General features: G+C 43.1%; 1 protein-coding gene across 1 annotated transcript; it reads right to left on the minus strand.

The window, feature by feature from the left end:
* Nucleotides 1-1,084: 1,084 nt before the first annotated feature.
* On the minus strand, nucleotides 1,085-16,586 carry MRPL39 (mitochondrial ribosomal protein L39). Its single transcript, XM_068144458.1, has 10 exons — nucleotides 16,503-16,586; nucleotides 13,530-13,736; nucleotides 13,042-13,181; nucleotides 12,237-12,336; nucleotides 10,070-10,137; nucleotides 8,187-8,299; nucleotides 7,362-7,427; nucleotides 5,816-5,969; nucleotides 4,085-4,132; nucleotides 1,085-2,928 (listed from the first exon to the last, which is right to left on the minus strand). Exons 1-10 carry the CDS (start codon nucleotides 16,552-16,554, stop codon nucleotides 2,848-2,850), a joined length of 1,029 nt encoding a protein of 342 aa, XP_068000559.1. The 5' UTR covers nucleotides 16,555-16,586; the 3' UTR covers nucleotides 1,085-2,847.
* Between the last annotated feature and the right edge of the window lie 307 nt (nucleotides 16,587-16,893).

Raw genomic sequence — 16,893 nt, forward strand, 5'->3', positions numbered from 1 at the left:
AGTAAAATAATAATCTTTGGTAACCCTTTATGGGCTTCTGAAAGGGTCTGTCTTTCTTTCTTTCTTTCTTTCTTTCTTTCTTTCTTTCTTTCTTTCTTTCTTTCTTTCTTTTTTTTCTTTCTTTCTTTTCTTTCCTTTCTTTTTTTCCTTTCTTTCCTTTCTTTCTTCCTTCTTTTTTCTTTCTCTTTCTTTTTTCTTTCCTTTCCTTTCTTCTTTCTTTCCTCTTTCTTTCTTTTTCTTTCCTTCTTCTTTCTTTCCTTTTTTCCTTTCTTTCTTTCCTTTCTTTCTTCCTTTCTTCCTTTCCTTTCTTCTTTCTTTCCTTTTTCTTTTTCTTTCTTTCTTTCTTTTTTCTTTCCTTCTTCTTTCTTTCCTTTTTTTCCTTTCTTTCTTTCCTTTCTTTCTTCTTTCTTTCCTCTTTCTTTCTTTCCTTTCCTTTCTTTCCTTTCTTCTTTCTTTCCTCTTTCTTTTTCTTTCCTTCTTCTTTCTTTCCTTTTTTCCTTTCTTTCTTTCCTTTCTTTCTTCCTTTCTTTCTTCCTTTCCTTTCTTCTTTCTTTCCTTTTTTCTTTCTTTCTTTCTTTTTTCTTTCCTTCTTCTTTCTTTCCTTTCTTTTTTTCCTTTTTCTTTCCTTTCTTTCTTCCTTTCTTTTCTCTTCCCTTTCTTTCTTTCCTTTCTTTCCTTTTTTTCCTTTCTTTCCTTTCTTCCTTTCTTTTCTTTCTTTCCTTTCTTTTTCTTTCTTTCTTTCCTTTTTCTTTTTCTCTTTCTTTCTTTCTTTCTTTCCTTTCTTTTTCTTTTTCTTTCTTTCTTTTCTTTTCTTTCTTTTCTTTCTTTTCTTTCTTTCCTTTCTTTTTCTTTTTCTTTCTTTCTTTCTTTTCTTTTCTTTCTTTTCTTTCTTTTCTTTCTTTCTTTCTTTCTTTTTTTCTTTCTTTCTTCCTTTCTTTCTTTCTTTCTTTCTTTCTTTCTTTCTTTCTTTCTTTCTTTCTTTCTTTCTTTCTTTCTTTCTTTCTTTCTTTCTTTCTTTCTTTTCTTTCTTTCTTTCTTTCTCTTTCTTTTTCTTTCTTTCCTATTTCTTTCCTATTTCTTTCCTATTTCTTTCCTATTTCTTTCCCCTAAAGATACTATTTGTGTCACCTTTATATTGCAGTGGCAAAAAGCTCTGTAGAATTTCATCAGGAAGTTCCAAAAAGGAACAATCACATCAAGTCTGAAACTAGATGCTTCATTGAAGACCAGACAAGGGGTCTTGACATTTTATCAATGCCCTTTCCAAATGCCACTTCAGCTACAGTCTGTAGGCCCAAATATACACTAATCACAAATGAAGGCATCTGGGCAGTTAACTGCCATCAACAAAAGGACAAGATTAACTTGCAAGATGAGTTATCACCCCAAACAAATATTACCTTATATTCCCTTCCTTTTTTTCACAGTGACAGTCAAGTGGACTGAAATGTTTGATACTAGCATTCGATGTATCCATGGTTTAGGTCATACAACAGAATTGTTTAGCATGGAAAAGAGCTTCAAGATCATCAGGTCCAACCACCAGCCTACCACTGCCAAGACTACTGCTAAAACATGTCCCTAAGCACCACATCCACACATCTTTCAAATACCAGGGATGACAACTGAAACACTTCCCTGGGCAGGCTGCTCCAACACTTCAGAAGCCCATCAGCAAACCTTTCCCTTATGTCCAGACTACACCTCCCTTGATGCACTTTGAGGCCGTTTCCCCTCACCATGTCACTTGCCACATGGGAGAAGAGACCAACACCCAGCTCACTACAACATCCTTTCAAGTAATTGCAGAGAGCAAGGTCTGCCATCAGCCTCCTCTTCTCCAGACTAAACAATCCAAGTTCCCTCAGCCCCTTCTTGTAAGACTTTTGCTTCAGTCCCTTCAGCAGCTTTGTTGCCCTTCTCTGTACACACTCCGGCAACTCACTGACTTTCTTGTAGTGAGAGGCCCAAAACTGAACACAGGACTCAAGCTGCAGCCTCACCAGTGCTGAGTGCAGGAGCACAATCACTTCCATACTCCTGCTGGCTGTACTATTTCTCATACCAGCCACCACACAGTTGGCTTTCTTGGCCGCCTGAACACACTGCTGACCCATATTCAGTTGACAGTCAACCAGCACCCCCAGGTCTCTCTCTGCCAGGTAGTTGAAGCCACTGTCCTGCAAGCGTGTAGAGTTACATGGGGATGTTGTGAATGAAGTGCAGTACCCACCATCTGGCCTTATTGAACCTCATACAATTGGCCTCAGCCCATCAATCCACCCTGTCCAGGCCCCTCTGTAGAGCCTTCTATCTTCAAGCAGATCTACACTGCTGCCCAATATTTGGTGTCATGTGCAAACTTACTAAAGGAGCTCTCAATTCCCTCACCCAGATCATTGATAGAGATATTAAATGAGACTGGCCCCAGTACCGAGCCCTGTGGAACACCACTTTTGACTGGCCACCAACTGGACTTAACTCCATTCACCACCACTCTTTAGGCCCAACCATTCAGCCAGTTTTTTTCCAGAGAAGCATCCACTCATCTACACCATGAGCAGCCAGAAACTCCAGGAATATGCTGTGGGAGACAGTGTCAAATGCTTTAGTAAAGTCCACAGCCTTCCCCTTATCGACTAAGAGGGTCACCTTACTGTTGAAAGAGATGAGGTTAGCCAAGCATGACCTGCCTTTCATAAACCCAGACTGACTGAGCCTGACAGCCTGGCTGTCCTCCATTTGCTGGGCCATAGAATTCAAATTAATTAGCCAAGACATTTTTATATGCAGCATAAATAAGTCATGTAAAAAGACACGTTTTATTATGTACATTTAGAGGTTAATTTATACTGATAGTTTTTCTTCTTCACTTCCACCTTTTGCCTCCTGATGTTCTGCCGTTTCCAAACATTTTTCTTCAGTGACCTACAGAAACATAACAAATTCTGTTATATTTTTAAACATGATTTAATTGCCCTTGATCCTGGAAATCACCACCACATGCTGTCATTGTAACAAGAAAGGACAGTCTACAAAGACAAATATTGTCTCCAAAATTAAACAACCTGAATGACAAAGCATCTTCAAACTAATTTCACAGAAAAATATCACAGGTTAGGCTCTGGACACATCTTTGGCTAACAAGTTCAGTAGATACACAGCTTTTTTTTTTCCTCCTGGATTCATGGCTTTTCTTTTCCTCTTTTGTGCCACACAAATAAGGAAAATACTTGATCTGAAAGCTCCAAAAGATCTGCTGTTTAATTTTTGTAAGTATTTCCCACACATAAGCCTATGCCTTGAAAGTGACTCTCTGGTTATATGCAGCTTATATTTTACAGTTCCATTTATTCAGTCACTGTAAAGCTTCTCTTAGCTCATCACATTTCAACTTTGAAACTCTTTTTCTCTACCACAAGTATGTTTGCAAGAAGCTTTTAGAATCATAGAATCATAGAATCAACAAGGTTGGAAAAGACCTCAAAGATCATCAAGTCCAACCTGTCACCCAAGACCTCATGCTTACTAGACCATGGCACCAAGTGCCACATCCAATCCCCTCTTGAACACACTCTTTTCCTTGTAGGTTTCAAACAGGCACTAAATAATCAAACTAGTGCATTTATGCAGCTTACTGAAACAGCCCTCCCTTTCATCTCCAGTAACATCCACTTAGGGTCACTCAGTGGTAGTAGATTTTAACCTTGCATTTCCTTGTAAGAAACATCTTCTATGCATTCTGTGAAACCCACTGCAGAAAACTTGCTGCTACACAAAGTCTAGGTAAGTGTAAAGAAGTGTTACTCCAATTTTTAGGTTTCTTATTTCATGCTCATAATTAAAACAGTAAAAAAATGTCTGATACCAACATTAACTGTAGAAATGGCTTTGAAAAACAGTAATACAGTTTAAAGTGATAATAATTAACAACAGCATAAGAGATTTCATGTACATCTGATTTTTCTTCACCTGTGAACATTTCCATTCCTAAAGGAATCTTCTTTGATTGATCATTCAAATTCTACTCTGCTAAAGCATACCTTTATATTTGGCAAGCTGTACTTCATCACTAATAACTTACCAGCCTCTTGGATCTTTCCAGCAGTTTGTGCCACACGACGTGGTGAGCCTGTATTAAATGTCATTAGATGATGTTACTGGAGGCCAAAAGACAAAACCCAAATGGAAAAACAAAACTCTTCTCACACAACAGATTCTGACAAGTACACAGAAATGATGTAACAATCCCCAATTCAGGCATTACTGTTTAAGATTTCAGTGTCCAATTTGTCCGTTTTCCTCCGGGGGACTTGAACTAAAATCTGCTGATCGTATTCATTCCTTATGTGGAATCATTGAGAGGGCAAGGGGCTAAAATGGGAGTTAAACTCTTATGATGAGGAAGGGTACACAGAGATGAGGTTTAGGAACTCAGTGCCCACCTGTCCCTTGAAAATGTCCCCAACTGAGACAACACCACACATGTGAGACCACAGGTCAAAATCGTGTAAGCCAACAGAAATGGGAGACTCCTGCCTGCACCCATAGGTAGTTCTGCAAAGCCTTTGCTAAAGGCTGATTAGCACCAGCACTTTTTGTGTTACTGTTAATTTCTACTTTGGAATTTCTGCTTTGATTTCTACTCCACATTCACAAGTATAAATTCAAAGTTCTGCATTTCACTGAATCACAGAATGGAAGGGGTTGTAAAGGATCTCTGGGGATTATCTAGTCCAATCCCCCTGCTAAAGCAGGTTCACCTAGATCAGATTGCACAGGAACACATCCAGGCAGGTTTTGAAAGTCTCCAGAGAAAGAGACTCCACTGGCTCTCTGGGCAGTCTGTGCCCCATTACACTCAAAGAAAGATTGATTTTCTTTCTGTTCAGGTGGAGCTTCCTGTACTCTAGTTTGTGCCCACTGTCCCTTGTCCTATCACTGGGCACCACTGAAAAGAGTCTGACCCTATCCCGTTGGCAGCCACCTTTAGATATTTATAAGCATTATTAAGTTCCCCTATTCATCTTCTCTTTTCCAGGCTAAATAGACCAAGGTCTCTCAGCCTCTCCTTTTAAGGGAGGTGCTCCAGTCTTTTCATCATCTTTGTAGCCCTCCATGGGACTCTCTTCAGTAGTAGCCAGTCTCTCAAAATGGGAAGCTCAGGACTGGTCACAATACTCCAGATGTGACCTCATAGGGCAGAATAGAGGAGGAGGAGAACCTCTCTCAACCTGCTGGTCACACTCAGTGTACCCCATGATACCATTGACCTTCTTGGCCACAAAAGCACACTGCTATCTTACAGGTAACCTCTTGTCTACTGGAACTCTCAGGTCCTTCTCCACAGAGCTGCTTCCAGGAGGTCAATCCCTAACCTGTGCTGGTGCATGGGGTTATTCCTCCCGAGGTGCAGGACTCTACACCTGCTTTTGTTGAACTTAAAACACATACCACTTACTTGCTGCATCTGAGTGAACACTGTCAGCAGCCTCAGTTATAGAAGATTACCTTGCACAACTAATTAAGGTGAATAATATATCCATGCAGAAACTGCACATCTAAAACAATCTTTCAGCAGTAAATAATAACATCAAGGGCCCTCTGATGCAGACTTTTCTAGTTCTGATTTCACATCCAGGAATAGTTCCAGGAAATTGAACCCCAAATATCCAACCTAAGTCATCTGCATCTTCCCTTTCCCCTACCATTCTCAGCTCTGAATTAGGCTTGGCTAACAGCAGAACATGTAATAAAGATCAGAAAGCAAGCCCTAACTTAAAGAAGGAAAACCTGGACAAAATGGATTTGTTACCTTCAGGTGGAATGGCAGGGACACACCCTGGAACCTTCTCATCAATTCAGATTGGTTAGTCTGAAGATTATGGGCTGCTGTTATCTCATATTGGAAACAGAAACTTGTCCTTGGAATATGAGGGCCTTCACTAACATCTACAAAGTCACCAAACCTGATAGGAGGAAAAAACAACTCTATGTCAAATACACTCACAGAGAAGTACAAGCCTATTGGTTTTTTGTTTGATTAGTAAATTGTCATCTATAGAGCAGATGAAAGAAAATCCACACAACTCTCAGACCATATCTAACCAAATCCCCACTTCATCATTTCTAAGTTTCTTGATGCAAAGTACATGTCACTCAATATCCTAAAATTGATTTATTAAATTTAAAGCTCAGGCCTAATAGGAGGATCCTAGGTTTAACAAATCTTTGAAGTTATATTGGCTTAATAAGGAGGATAACTCCATCATTCACCAGAAACAGATTTCTCTCCAAAATCACACATTTTTCCATTGCACAGCATTTACAACCTGCAGAGGGATTTCCCTTCCAGGTTTTGGTAAACTGCAAACCATTTGAGAAAAGTGAGACAAAAAGATGTATAGCAAAAGACTATTCAGCACAAACTTCTCCCAGAAATCAACAGGTAAGGTAAGCCCATTTTCCCTCTTGTTAAGCAAACTAGGGACAGGGGATGGAGGAACAACAGATCCATTATTCTAAAATGTCAAGAATCATCACTGCAGAGACATCTGTTTCTTTTGAGAGATGTGAACTCCAAAATCAAATGCAGAACAATTTAGACATCTGGAAAAGTGAATATCCTACACTAGCCTAAGCTAGTTGCAATACAAACTTCCTGCCTCCAGCCAAAGAACATTTACATCTTAAACTGTATTCCAGGAGCCAGCTCCATTCTCATCTCCACCACTACAAGGCAATAGCTTGCCAATTAGGAAGCTCTTGACAACTTTGGAAGAAAAATCCACTGTACAATGCTAACTCTTGTTTTCAAACATGCTTTTGGTTGTTAGTTTATTTAACCTGACAAGCACTAGGAGTTCATTTGGATTTTATGTAAAAGCACTTAAAGCAGTAAGACCTCTCTGGCACTTTCTACTTTTAACATAACAAGAAATAGAAATGTAGTGAGATCCACCAAGTGTTAAGTATCAAAAAACAAGGGGGGGGGGGGGGAATAAAAATAGGGGGGGGAAATCTGGTCTATTCTATTCTATTCTATTCTATTCTATTCTATTCTATTCTATTCTGTTCTGTTCTGTTCTATTCCATTCCATTCCATTCCATTCCATTCCATTTTGTTCCATTCTATTCCATTTTGTTCTGTTCTATTCTAGTCTAGTCTAGTCTAATTCTATTCTATTCTATTCTATTCTATTCTATTCTATTCTATTCTATTCTATTCTACATCAATGAAAAAACTGTTTTCTAAACTGAGAATCATCACAAATAACTTACTCTTCCCAGCTGCAGAGAGAATTTGCAATATAATCAATTCTTCCACTGAATAACGAGAGAATGAGAATTGGTTTGCTCACCTGTGTAATGTTACAGTTCCATCCTTACTCTGAGAAGCTTTCCTTTCTATCATCTCCATTTTGTATCTGGAGAAGACAAAAAAAAAGGCTTATAAAACCCCTCAGCTTTAATATCTAGTCTTCCCATTTGTCACAAAGCCATCCAGTAAAGATGTCTGCTGCTGGCTGCTAGAGAAAGTATTAAAAATGAAATGGTGAAGCGTGACAAAGGGAAGAGAGACATGTTCACTCAGCAGTGGGAGAAGTGATGACTGAAGGGGGTACATAACTTGACATTCCTAATTACAAGCTTCCAGTTGTGGTGAATGGAGTTAAATCCAGTTGGTGGTTGGTCACAAGTGATGTCCCCGAGGCTCAGTATTTGAGCCAGTTCTTTTGATATCTTTATCAGTAATCTGGACAAGGGGATTGAGAATGCCCTCAGTAAATTTGCAGATGCCTTCCAGTACCTGAAGGGGGCCTACAAGAAGGCTGGAGAGGGACTGTTTACAAAGGCCTGTAGTGATAGGATGAGGGGCAATGGTTTTGAATTAGAATAGATTTATATTGGATATTAGGAACAAGTTCTTTAGCATCAGGGTGGTGGAACACTGGAAGAAGTTGCCCAGGGCAGGTAGTTTAGACTTCACCCCTGGAGATCCCCAAGGCTCTGGAGGGTGTTCCTGCTGACTGCAGTGGGGGTTGCACTAGATGACCTTTGAAGGTCCCTGCCAACCCAAACCATTCTACGATTCTATGATTTTATTTCAGACTTACAAAACCAGGCAGGTATTTAAATTAACTTCTAATCACCTTTCTACAGGGAAGGCAAACTCACACACTTACTTGTTATGCTGAAACATTTCACGTGCCACTTTTGCTTCAACAAGCAGGGGTTCAAATGGCAAGTCTTTGTGTATTAGCTTTCCAGCATCCTTTGTAAGAGAACGGAAGTTGTCCTAAAAACAGTTGATACATACACAAACTGTTACAACTCTTTCACAGCTGCAGTGCTCACACAGCTCTAAGTATCACTCAAAAGCAAGAATCATCTACCAGAAACCCTAAACATAGGAATATTGCTGCAGGATTGTAACTCTTGGTATTTATCAGCAACAGACTGCTAAAGATCATCACCATTTAAATTGACTGATTCACTGCTCAGGCAAATCAATAAGCATTTTCCCATCTCCCTATGAGGAGAGGCTGAGGGAGCTGGGGCTGCTTAGCCTGGAGAGGAGGAGACTCAGGGGTGACCTTATTGCTCTCTACAACTACCTGAAGGGAGGTTGTAGACAGGCAGAGGTTGGTCTCTTCTCCCAGGCAGCCAGCACCAGAACAAGAGGACACAGTCTCAGGCTGCACCAGGGGAGGTTCAGGCTGGAGGTCAGGAGGAAGTTTTACACAGAGAGAGTGATTGCCCATTGGAATAGGCTGCCCGGGGAGGTGGTGGAGTCACCATCACTGGAGGTGTTCAGGAGGAGACTTGACAGGGTGATTGGTTGCATGGGTTAGTTGATTAGGTGGTGTTGATTGATAGGTTGGACGCTATGATCTTGAAGGTCTCCTCCAACCTGGTTTATTCTATTCTATTCTATTCTATTCTATTCTATTCTATTCTATTCTATTCTATTCTATTCTGTTCTATTCTATTCTATCTAAACCAATATATATTAATTGGAGTAAAACTCCTCAGATTTTCCCAACACAATATATAGCACACACAGCCTTGCTACCATTAAACATTGCTCTGTGTATCCCAGGGTCGTGACTCCTCTTATAAAGTACCTCTATTGTGATGGAAATCAAAGGACAAAATAGTACTGAATAATTAATAAACAGGAATTGACCACCTTGGGCCAAAACCCACAAATCTGCATACTCATATTTATTGATAAATAGGAAACAGTTATTAGGAGAATTTACATGTATAGTGTGATGTAGAAAATACTTCACAGTAAATTACTTCAAATACAAGAACATATTGAAGAAAAATTCTCCATTGTACAGTAACTGCTTTGTTAGCTATACACACCTCTGCTGATCTTTGGGCATGAGAACAAGAATAGACAAGTAAAACACCTGTGATCACACCAGCTACCAAGTAAAGTTATGAGACTTGGAGGGCTTAGATTATTTACTGAACATCATGAAATATAAGCAAGCTATTGAATAGAGCTGCAGCTAAATGTGCCCACAGTTCTTTTACAACAATAAACTGATGATGTTGTAAATAACTAGGTGAAAACACACATAGTACACACCTTTTTCTTTTCAGAGGGCTCTACTCACACAAAGACTACAGTTGCATCTACATTACCAGGCAAAATCAGCTGAGGAGCAGATCTGTATAGTAACAAAGATGGCACTGAAGTCCCAACAGCCACATCAACAGTTTTTGGAATTGCACTTCTAACTAGAACTTGGTCTAGCCCCACAGACCTAAAACCTGTAAGCATCTGAAAGACAGCTCAAGGCTTCATTTCATCTGAAATGAAAACAATGTGTGCCCTCCAAGAGCACTCTGCAATGAGAGCCAGAATGTGATAAATGCAGAGACTAGTTTCCAAAGAGTACACCTGACCTAAGAATGATACTAGTACTAGATATACCCAATAAAAATAACCCAAACCACACACACCTCACCACCCACTCTCCCTCGTTAAAAAGAGCCACTGGACAAGTATGCAAGCCATCTAACTTTTCAGGCAAGAAGTTACTGTGCTTACATTTGTTGGTTTCCAGTCATTCAGTCTATTGTCCAAAATTACATCATAACAGAAAGCTCCAGAGATCACTGCAATTCCAAAGAAAAGAACATTCAAGTTTGCAACAAGGCATGTTTCACTGTCATAATATATTCTTTCTTATATGTGTGTACAAAATGAGCGAGAAGGAAAACAGAGCAATCTCAAGAAACCAAGTTGGGAGCAGATGTTGATCTGTTAGAGCGTAGAAGGGCTCTCCAGTGGGGCCTTGACAGGCTGGACAGATGGGTAGAGTCCAGCATGATGGCATTCAACAAGTCCAAGTGCTGGGTGCTGTTCTTTGGTCACAACAACCCCATGCAGTGCTAAAGGCTGGTGACAGAGTGGTTGGAGAGCAGCCAGGCAGAAAGGGACCTGGGGGTAGTCAGACAGCTGGCTGAACATGAGCCAGCAGTGCACCCAGGTGGCCAAGAATGCCATTGGCATCCTGGCCTGCATCAGGAACAGTGTGGCCAGCAGGAGCAGGGAAGTCATTGTGCCCCTGTACTCTGCATTGGTTAGGCCGCACCTCGAGTAGTGTGTCCAGTTCTGGGGCCCTCAATTTAAGGACATTGAGAGACTTGAATGCATCCAGAGAAGGGCAACAAGGCTGGTGAGAGGCCTCGAGCACAAGCCTATGAGGTGAGGCTAAGGGAGCTGGGATTGTTTAGCCTGGAGAAGAGGAGGCTCAGGGGAGACCTTATTGCTGTCTACAACTACCTGAAGGGTGGTTGTAGCCAGGAGGAGGTTGGTCTCTTCTCCCAGGCAACCAGCACCAGAACAAGATGACACAGTCTCAAACTGTGCCAGGGGAAGTTTAGGCTTGAGGTGAGGAGAAAGCTCTTCACAGAGAGAGTTGTTAGCCATTGGAATGTGCTGCCCCGGGAGGTGGTGGAGTCACCGTCCCTGGAGGTGTTCAAGAGGGGATTGGACGTGGCACTTGGTGCCGTGGTTTAGTAGTCATGAGGTGACATGAGACAGTCATGAGACAGGTTGGACTTGATGATCTTTGAGGTCTTTTCCAACCTTATTGATTCTATGATTTCACAACCTATGAAATTCATCACAAAATGTAAGTTTTCACCTGGGATTGTACAGTCAAATGGCAGATTAAACCTGTATCACTCTTGTTTCACTGAACAAGAAAGTAATGTGAAATGAGTTTTAATGTAAGGTCACTGTAACACAACTCCATCAATATAACACTAAAAAACTCTGAAAACATTTCACATTTTTTTTCTTTTTGCATACAAGCTACACTAAAAGTAATTTTAGTTGTAATAGAGAAATCAGGCAACATCAGAGCTGAAGTAAAATGCTCATCAATGATGCAATGATGGGACAAATGTCTGAAAAGGGCAGCACACATTTCTGTGGCAGTTGTTCAAATGCTCTGTGTGTCAATTTACTCAGTTACTAGCATCTTAAAAATCAATCTTATGAACACAGTAAACTCACATCACTTCTATACATACAGTGTACTGATACAGGACAGCACATGCAGGATTATTCTAAATCCTTATGGAACTAGTCTATATTTAGCAATCAAGACAAATGCTGAAACTGCTGAAAAGGGAACCAACTGTAGGAGACTCCATATCAACAGCAACCAGCTTTCTCACATATGAAATTTGTAACCACACAGGCTTTCTTATTTAAATAGCCTCCCCCCTTGAGCATTTTCTCACTTTTTTAAATCCCAAATTGGGCCACAGATGAGAAAAAGTTGTTACTAAGCCTGCCTCTACTTCAATAATCTTCCAACTTGATGAGTACATGGTCATTTTCAGTAACTCGAAGTGCTCACAGGTTTATGTAATTATAGCAAATGTCACAGAAACACATCACATCTTCTAAATACCTTACTCATGTACCTTCACAATGAAAAGGTTGTGTCCTTTTGTGACATACTCCAGATACAGAATCCTAAGTGGCCTGAAATGCAGTTGCAACACAGATCAATTTTCTGTACCTCAGAACAAAACTGCTTTCAGTGTGATTACTATAAATTAAAGGCTACAACAACAACACATAATATGTAGATCAATGCTATGTGTCTTCAATCCAAGTCTTTGTTTGGTGATGCTATTAGACACTCATGTAAGAAGCAGCAATAGACAAGACAATCAGTATAAAGCACTTAGATCACCTGGCACTTCTGGAGCTTTAATCAGACTCACTGAGTACTCGTCCTTGAATGCCCGCTTTAAGACACAGGCCATGATCATGGCACAGGAACGCCAGTAGGCCTGGAGAGAGAATTTCAAAACACAGATTTATGACCCAGAAGCTAACCCATAGCAGAAGAACACCAGCTCCTTACTCCAAAGGGTATCAACATTTAACAGAATGACATGCAAATCTAGCAGTTAACACAAGCATTACTTTCTTTAGTAACTGAAACCTTCTGTTTGGAGATGATTCTCCATACAGAATCAACTGGAAAAAAAACCTTAAAAATCAACCATAACTGCACTTCAAATGCAAACCAGATCTTCCCAGGAGGTATTTAAATCTGAAAGGCCTCTTTAATATCTTTATCAATGATCTGGATGAGTGCACCCTCTAAGTCTGCAGACGATGCTAAGCTGGCAGTGTTGATCTGCTCAAGCGCAGGAAGCCTCTGCTAAGGGATCTGGACAGGATGGATCAATGGGCCAAGATCAGTTGGACTCCATGATCTTAGAGGTCTTTTCCAGCCAAAACAATTCTGTATTTCTACAAAATCAAAGAATAATACAAGAATACAGGTTGAAAGGGAGGCCCACACATGACCCACCTCACACTCTGGTCCAGCTAATGACAACCATGATGAGCCAAACGACCATTTAAAACATCAGAACTTTCACAACCACCAAATTCAGGAAAGCAGATGAACATGGAACTGGAAAGGGCATAAGGAATCAAGTAGTCATAATCAAGGTTGTCTACAATGAGAAAAGATATAGACTTACCTTGTTTACTTCCTCTGGATCTTCATCTTTGAAAGTAAGGAACTGAATTTCACATGACTTAGTTAAGGGTCTGTACATATCCCAAACTTCACCATCCACAAGAGCTAGAACAGACTTCTTGCAATGCCATTCACTTAAGTCTAAAGAAAGTGAAACAGTATTACACAGTTATTAAGCATATTTCTCAGCCAGAAGTGCAGACTCCTGCTTTGCAAGAACAGAGTTATCTGTCAAAACATTTTGTAAATGACTTGGAAAGACATGCTGCTAACAAAGCCTACAAAAAATTAGCTGTTTCTGCTAACTCATTTCAGTACAGATGCATTTTAAACTCACCAAACATTAATATTTTGAATGCATGTCTGTAATCTTGGTCATTCAAATGTCAGTAACATTAACATTTCAAATTGAGCTGACACCTACTTCAACTGGTGGCACAACTTTCATGATCAGTGGCACAACATTAACTGAAGAATCCATCCACTTACGCATGGCACAGTTGTAGGGAGTAGACAAAGCTTTGTTCATTATAAACAGGCTGCCAGGGTGTGATTTCCCAGTGTACTTTACTTCAATTTTCTCAATTCGTGGATGAAGAGACAACTGCCTCTCTTTCTCCTTGGTGAAGAGCTCATTACGCATCTGAATCACCTCCTCTGATGTCAGTCGTGAAACAGCTGGTGTGGTGATGAACCCTAGCAAAAGGAAAGAGCTCAAATAAGTAATAAGGAGCCTTTGAAGCCCCTGTATAAGATGTTGTTTAAAGAAAGGAAGACATGCTTTGAAGAGGGAAGGGGCTGAAACCAGTCCTCCCCAGACAGGAGTCGGAGGGTGATAAGCTGGAGTCAGGGGTGAAAACAGCAGCCCAGCTGAAGTGCATGTACACTAATGCACACAGTATGCGTAACAAACAAGAGGAGCTGGAAGCCTTGGTACAGCAGGAAAGCTATGATGCAGTTGCCACCACAGAAACGTTGTGGGATGACTCACATGACTGGAGCACTGTAATCAATGGCTACAGGCTCTTCAGGAGAGACAGACAAGGGAGAAGGGGTGAAGGGGTGGCCCTGTACATCAGGGAGGCACTAGATCCCATGGAACTAGAGATTAAGGATGACCAGGTTGAATGCCTGCGGGTGAGAATTAGAGGGAAGGCTAACAAGGCTGACATCCTGGTTGGAGCCTGTTACAGACCACCCAACCAGGATGAAGAGGTTGATGAATTATTCTATAGGCAGCTAAAGGCTGTCTCAAGATCACCAGACCTTGTTCTTATGGGCAATTTTAACCTGCCTGATGTCTGCTGCGAACTTAACACAGCAGAGAGGAGGTATGTGTGTATGGAGGATAGCTTCTTATCCCAGCTGCTGTGTGAGCCTACCAGGGGTAAGGCTTTGCTTGACCTTCTTTTTACAAACAGAGAAGGGCTGGTGGGAGATGTGGTGGTTGGAGGCTGTCTGGGGTCCAGAGGCCATGAGGTAATTGAGCTTTCAATATGCAGTCAAGCTAAGAGGGGCAGCAATAAAACCTCCACTCTGGACTTCCAGAGCGTGGACTTCAGGTTACTCAAGGAACTAACTCAGAAGGTACCTTGGGAAATAGCCCTTAAAAACAAAGGGGTCCAGGAGGGCTGGACCTACTTCAAGGAAGAACTCTTGGAGGCGCAGGGACAGGCTGTGCCAATGTGCCAGAAGATGAGCTGCCGGGGCAGACGGCCAGCCTGGATGGGCAATGAGCTTCTGAGCGAATTAAGGGAACAAAAGAGGGTGTACCATCTTTGGAAGGAAGGAGAGGTCACCCATGAAATGTTTAAGGATGTTGCTAGGTCATGTAGGAAAAAAATTATGACAAGCAAAAGCCCATTTAGAGCTCAGACTGGCCACTGCTGTGAAGGACAACAGAAAGTCCTTCTACAAATACATTAATGGCCAGAGGAGGGGCAAGGACAACCTCCACTCCTTAGTGGACATGGAGGGGAATATTGTAACTAAAGAGGAGGAAAAGGCAGAGGTACTTAACACCTTCTTTGCCTCAATTTTTAATAGCAAGATAGGTTGTCTTCTGGACAACTGGCCTCCTGAGCTGGCAGATGGAGCCAGGGAGCAGCATAGTTCCCTGCAGTACAGGAGGAAGCAGTTAGAGACCTCCTTAGCTACTTGGATCCCGACAAGTCCATGGGACCGGATGGGATCCATCCTAGGGTGCTGAGAGAGCTGGCAGAGGAGCTGGCCAAGCCACTCTCCATCATTTTTCAGCAGCCCTGGCTCACTGGAGAGGTCCCAGAAGACTGGAAGCTGGCCAAGGTGGTGCCCAACCACAAGAAGGGCCAGTTGGACGAGCCAGGGAATTCCAGGCCTGTCAGCCTGACCTCAGTGCCAAGCAAGATCATGGAACAGGTCATCCTGAGTGCAATCACACAGCACTTACAGGATGGCCAAGGGATCAGGCCCAGCCAGTGTGGATTTAGGAAGGGCAGGTCTGGCCTGACAAACCTGATCTTCTTCTATGCTCAGGTGACTGCCTGGTGGATGTGGGGAAGGCTGTGGATGTAGTCTACCTGGACCTCAGCAAGGCCTTTGACACCTTTGGCCACAGCAAACTGCTGGCCAAGCTGTCAGCTCATGGCTTGGACAGCAGCACTCTGTGCTGGGTTAGGAACTGGCTGGAGGGCCAAGCCCAGACAGAGATGGTGAATGGTGCCACATCCAGCTGGCAGCCAGTCACTAGTGGAGTCCCCCAGGAATCAGTGCTGGGCCCCATCCTGTTCAGTATCTTTAGTGATGATCTGGACAAGGGGATTGAGTCTATCATCAGTAAATTTGTTAGAGGGTAGGAGAGCTCTGCAGAGGGACCTCGACAGGCTGGACAGATGGGCAGAATCCAATGGCATGAGATTTCAACACATCTATGTGCCGGGTTCTGCACATTGGCCACAACAACCCCATGCAGTGCTACAGGCTGGGGTCAGAGTGGCTGGAGAGTGGCCAGGCAGAGAGGGACCTCGGGGTGCCAGTTGATGGTAGGCTGAACATGAGCCTGCAGTGTGCCCACGTGGCCAAGAAGGCCAATGGCATCCTGGCCTGCATCAGGAACAGTGTGGCCAGCAGGAGCAGGGAGGTCATTCTGCCTCTGTACACTGCACTGGTTAGGCCACGCCTTGAGTCCTGTGTCCAGTTCTGGGCCCCTCAGTTTAGGAAGGATGTTGACTTGCTGGAGCGTGTCCAGAGAAGGGCAACAAAGCTGGGGAGGGGTTTGCAGCACAGCCCTATGAGGAGAGGCTGAGAGAGCTGGGGTTGCTCAGCCTGGAGAGGAGGCTCAGGGGAGACCGCACGGCCAGGCCCCATCGCCCCAAGTCAGGCACCTCAGAAGCATCGGCGCAGAACGAGCCTGAAGCCAGCCCGGCCCCACGCCCACCCGGAATCCCACCACGCCCACCCCCGGCCCCGCTCGCCGCCACTCACGGCGCCTCTCCTGTCCGCCGCGCAAGCAGCGGCCGACCCAGCGCGCCGCCATGTTCCGGCCCAGTGCCGCCGCCGCGGTGCCTCCTGCCCTGGCTCCGCCGGAAACAGAAGCGCCGATAGCGCGGTTCCGCACGCCGCTCCGCCGTCGGCCACCAGGCGGCGCCGGGAACTAGGGAGCAGAGAGGGGCCTGCGAGGCAGCGGGGGTTGCTGGCGGCCGGCGGTGCGTGGTAGCACAGCTCACAGCACCGCCCGGAGCTGGCCCGCTTGCCCGCGCCTTCTCAGTCTGTCTTCAAAGGCCCCGTGAAGCTATGCTAAAGCGCTTGCAGGACAGGGAGGTGATTCGAGACAGCTAGCATCGCCTCACCAAGGGCAAGTCCTGCCTCACCAGCC

Source organism: Melanerpes formicivorus, unplaced genomic scaffold, assembly GCF_026170545.1.
Source record: "Melanerpes formicivorus ecotype bairdi unplaced genomic scaffold, bMelFor1.0.p_v2 SCAF_11, whole genome shotgun sequence".
Taxonomy (NCBI): domain Eukaryota; kingdom Metazoa; phylum Chordata; class Aves; order Piciformes; family Picidae; genus Melanerpes; species Melanerpes formicivorus.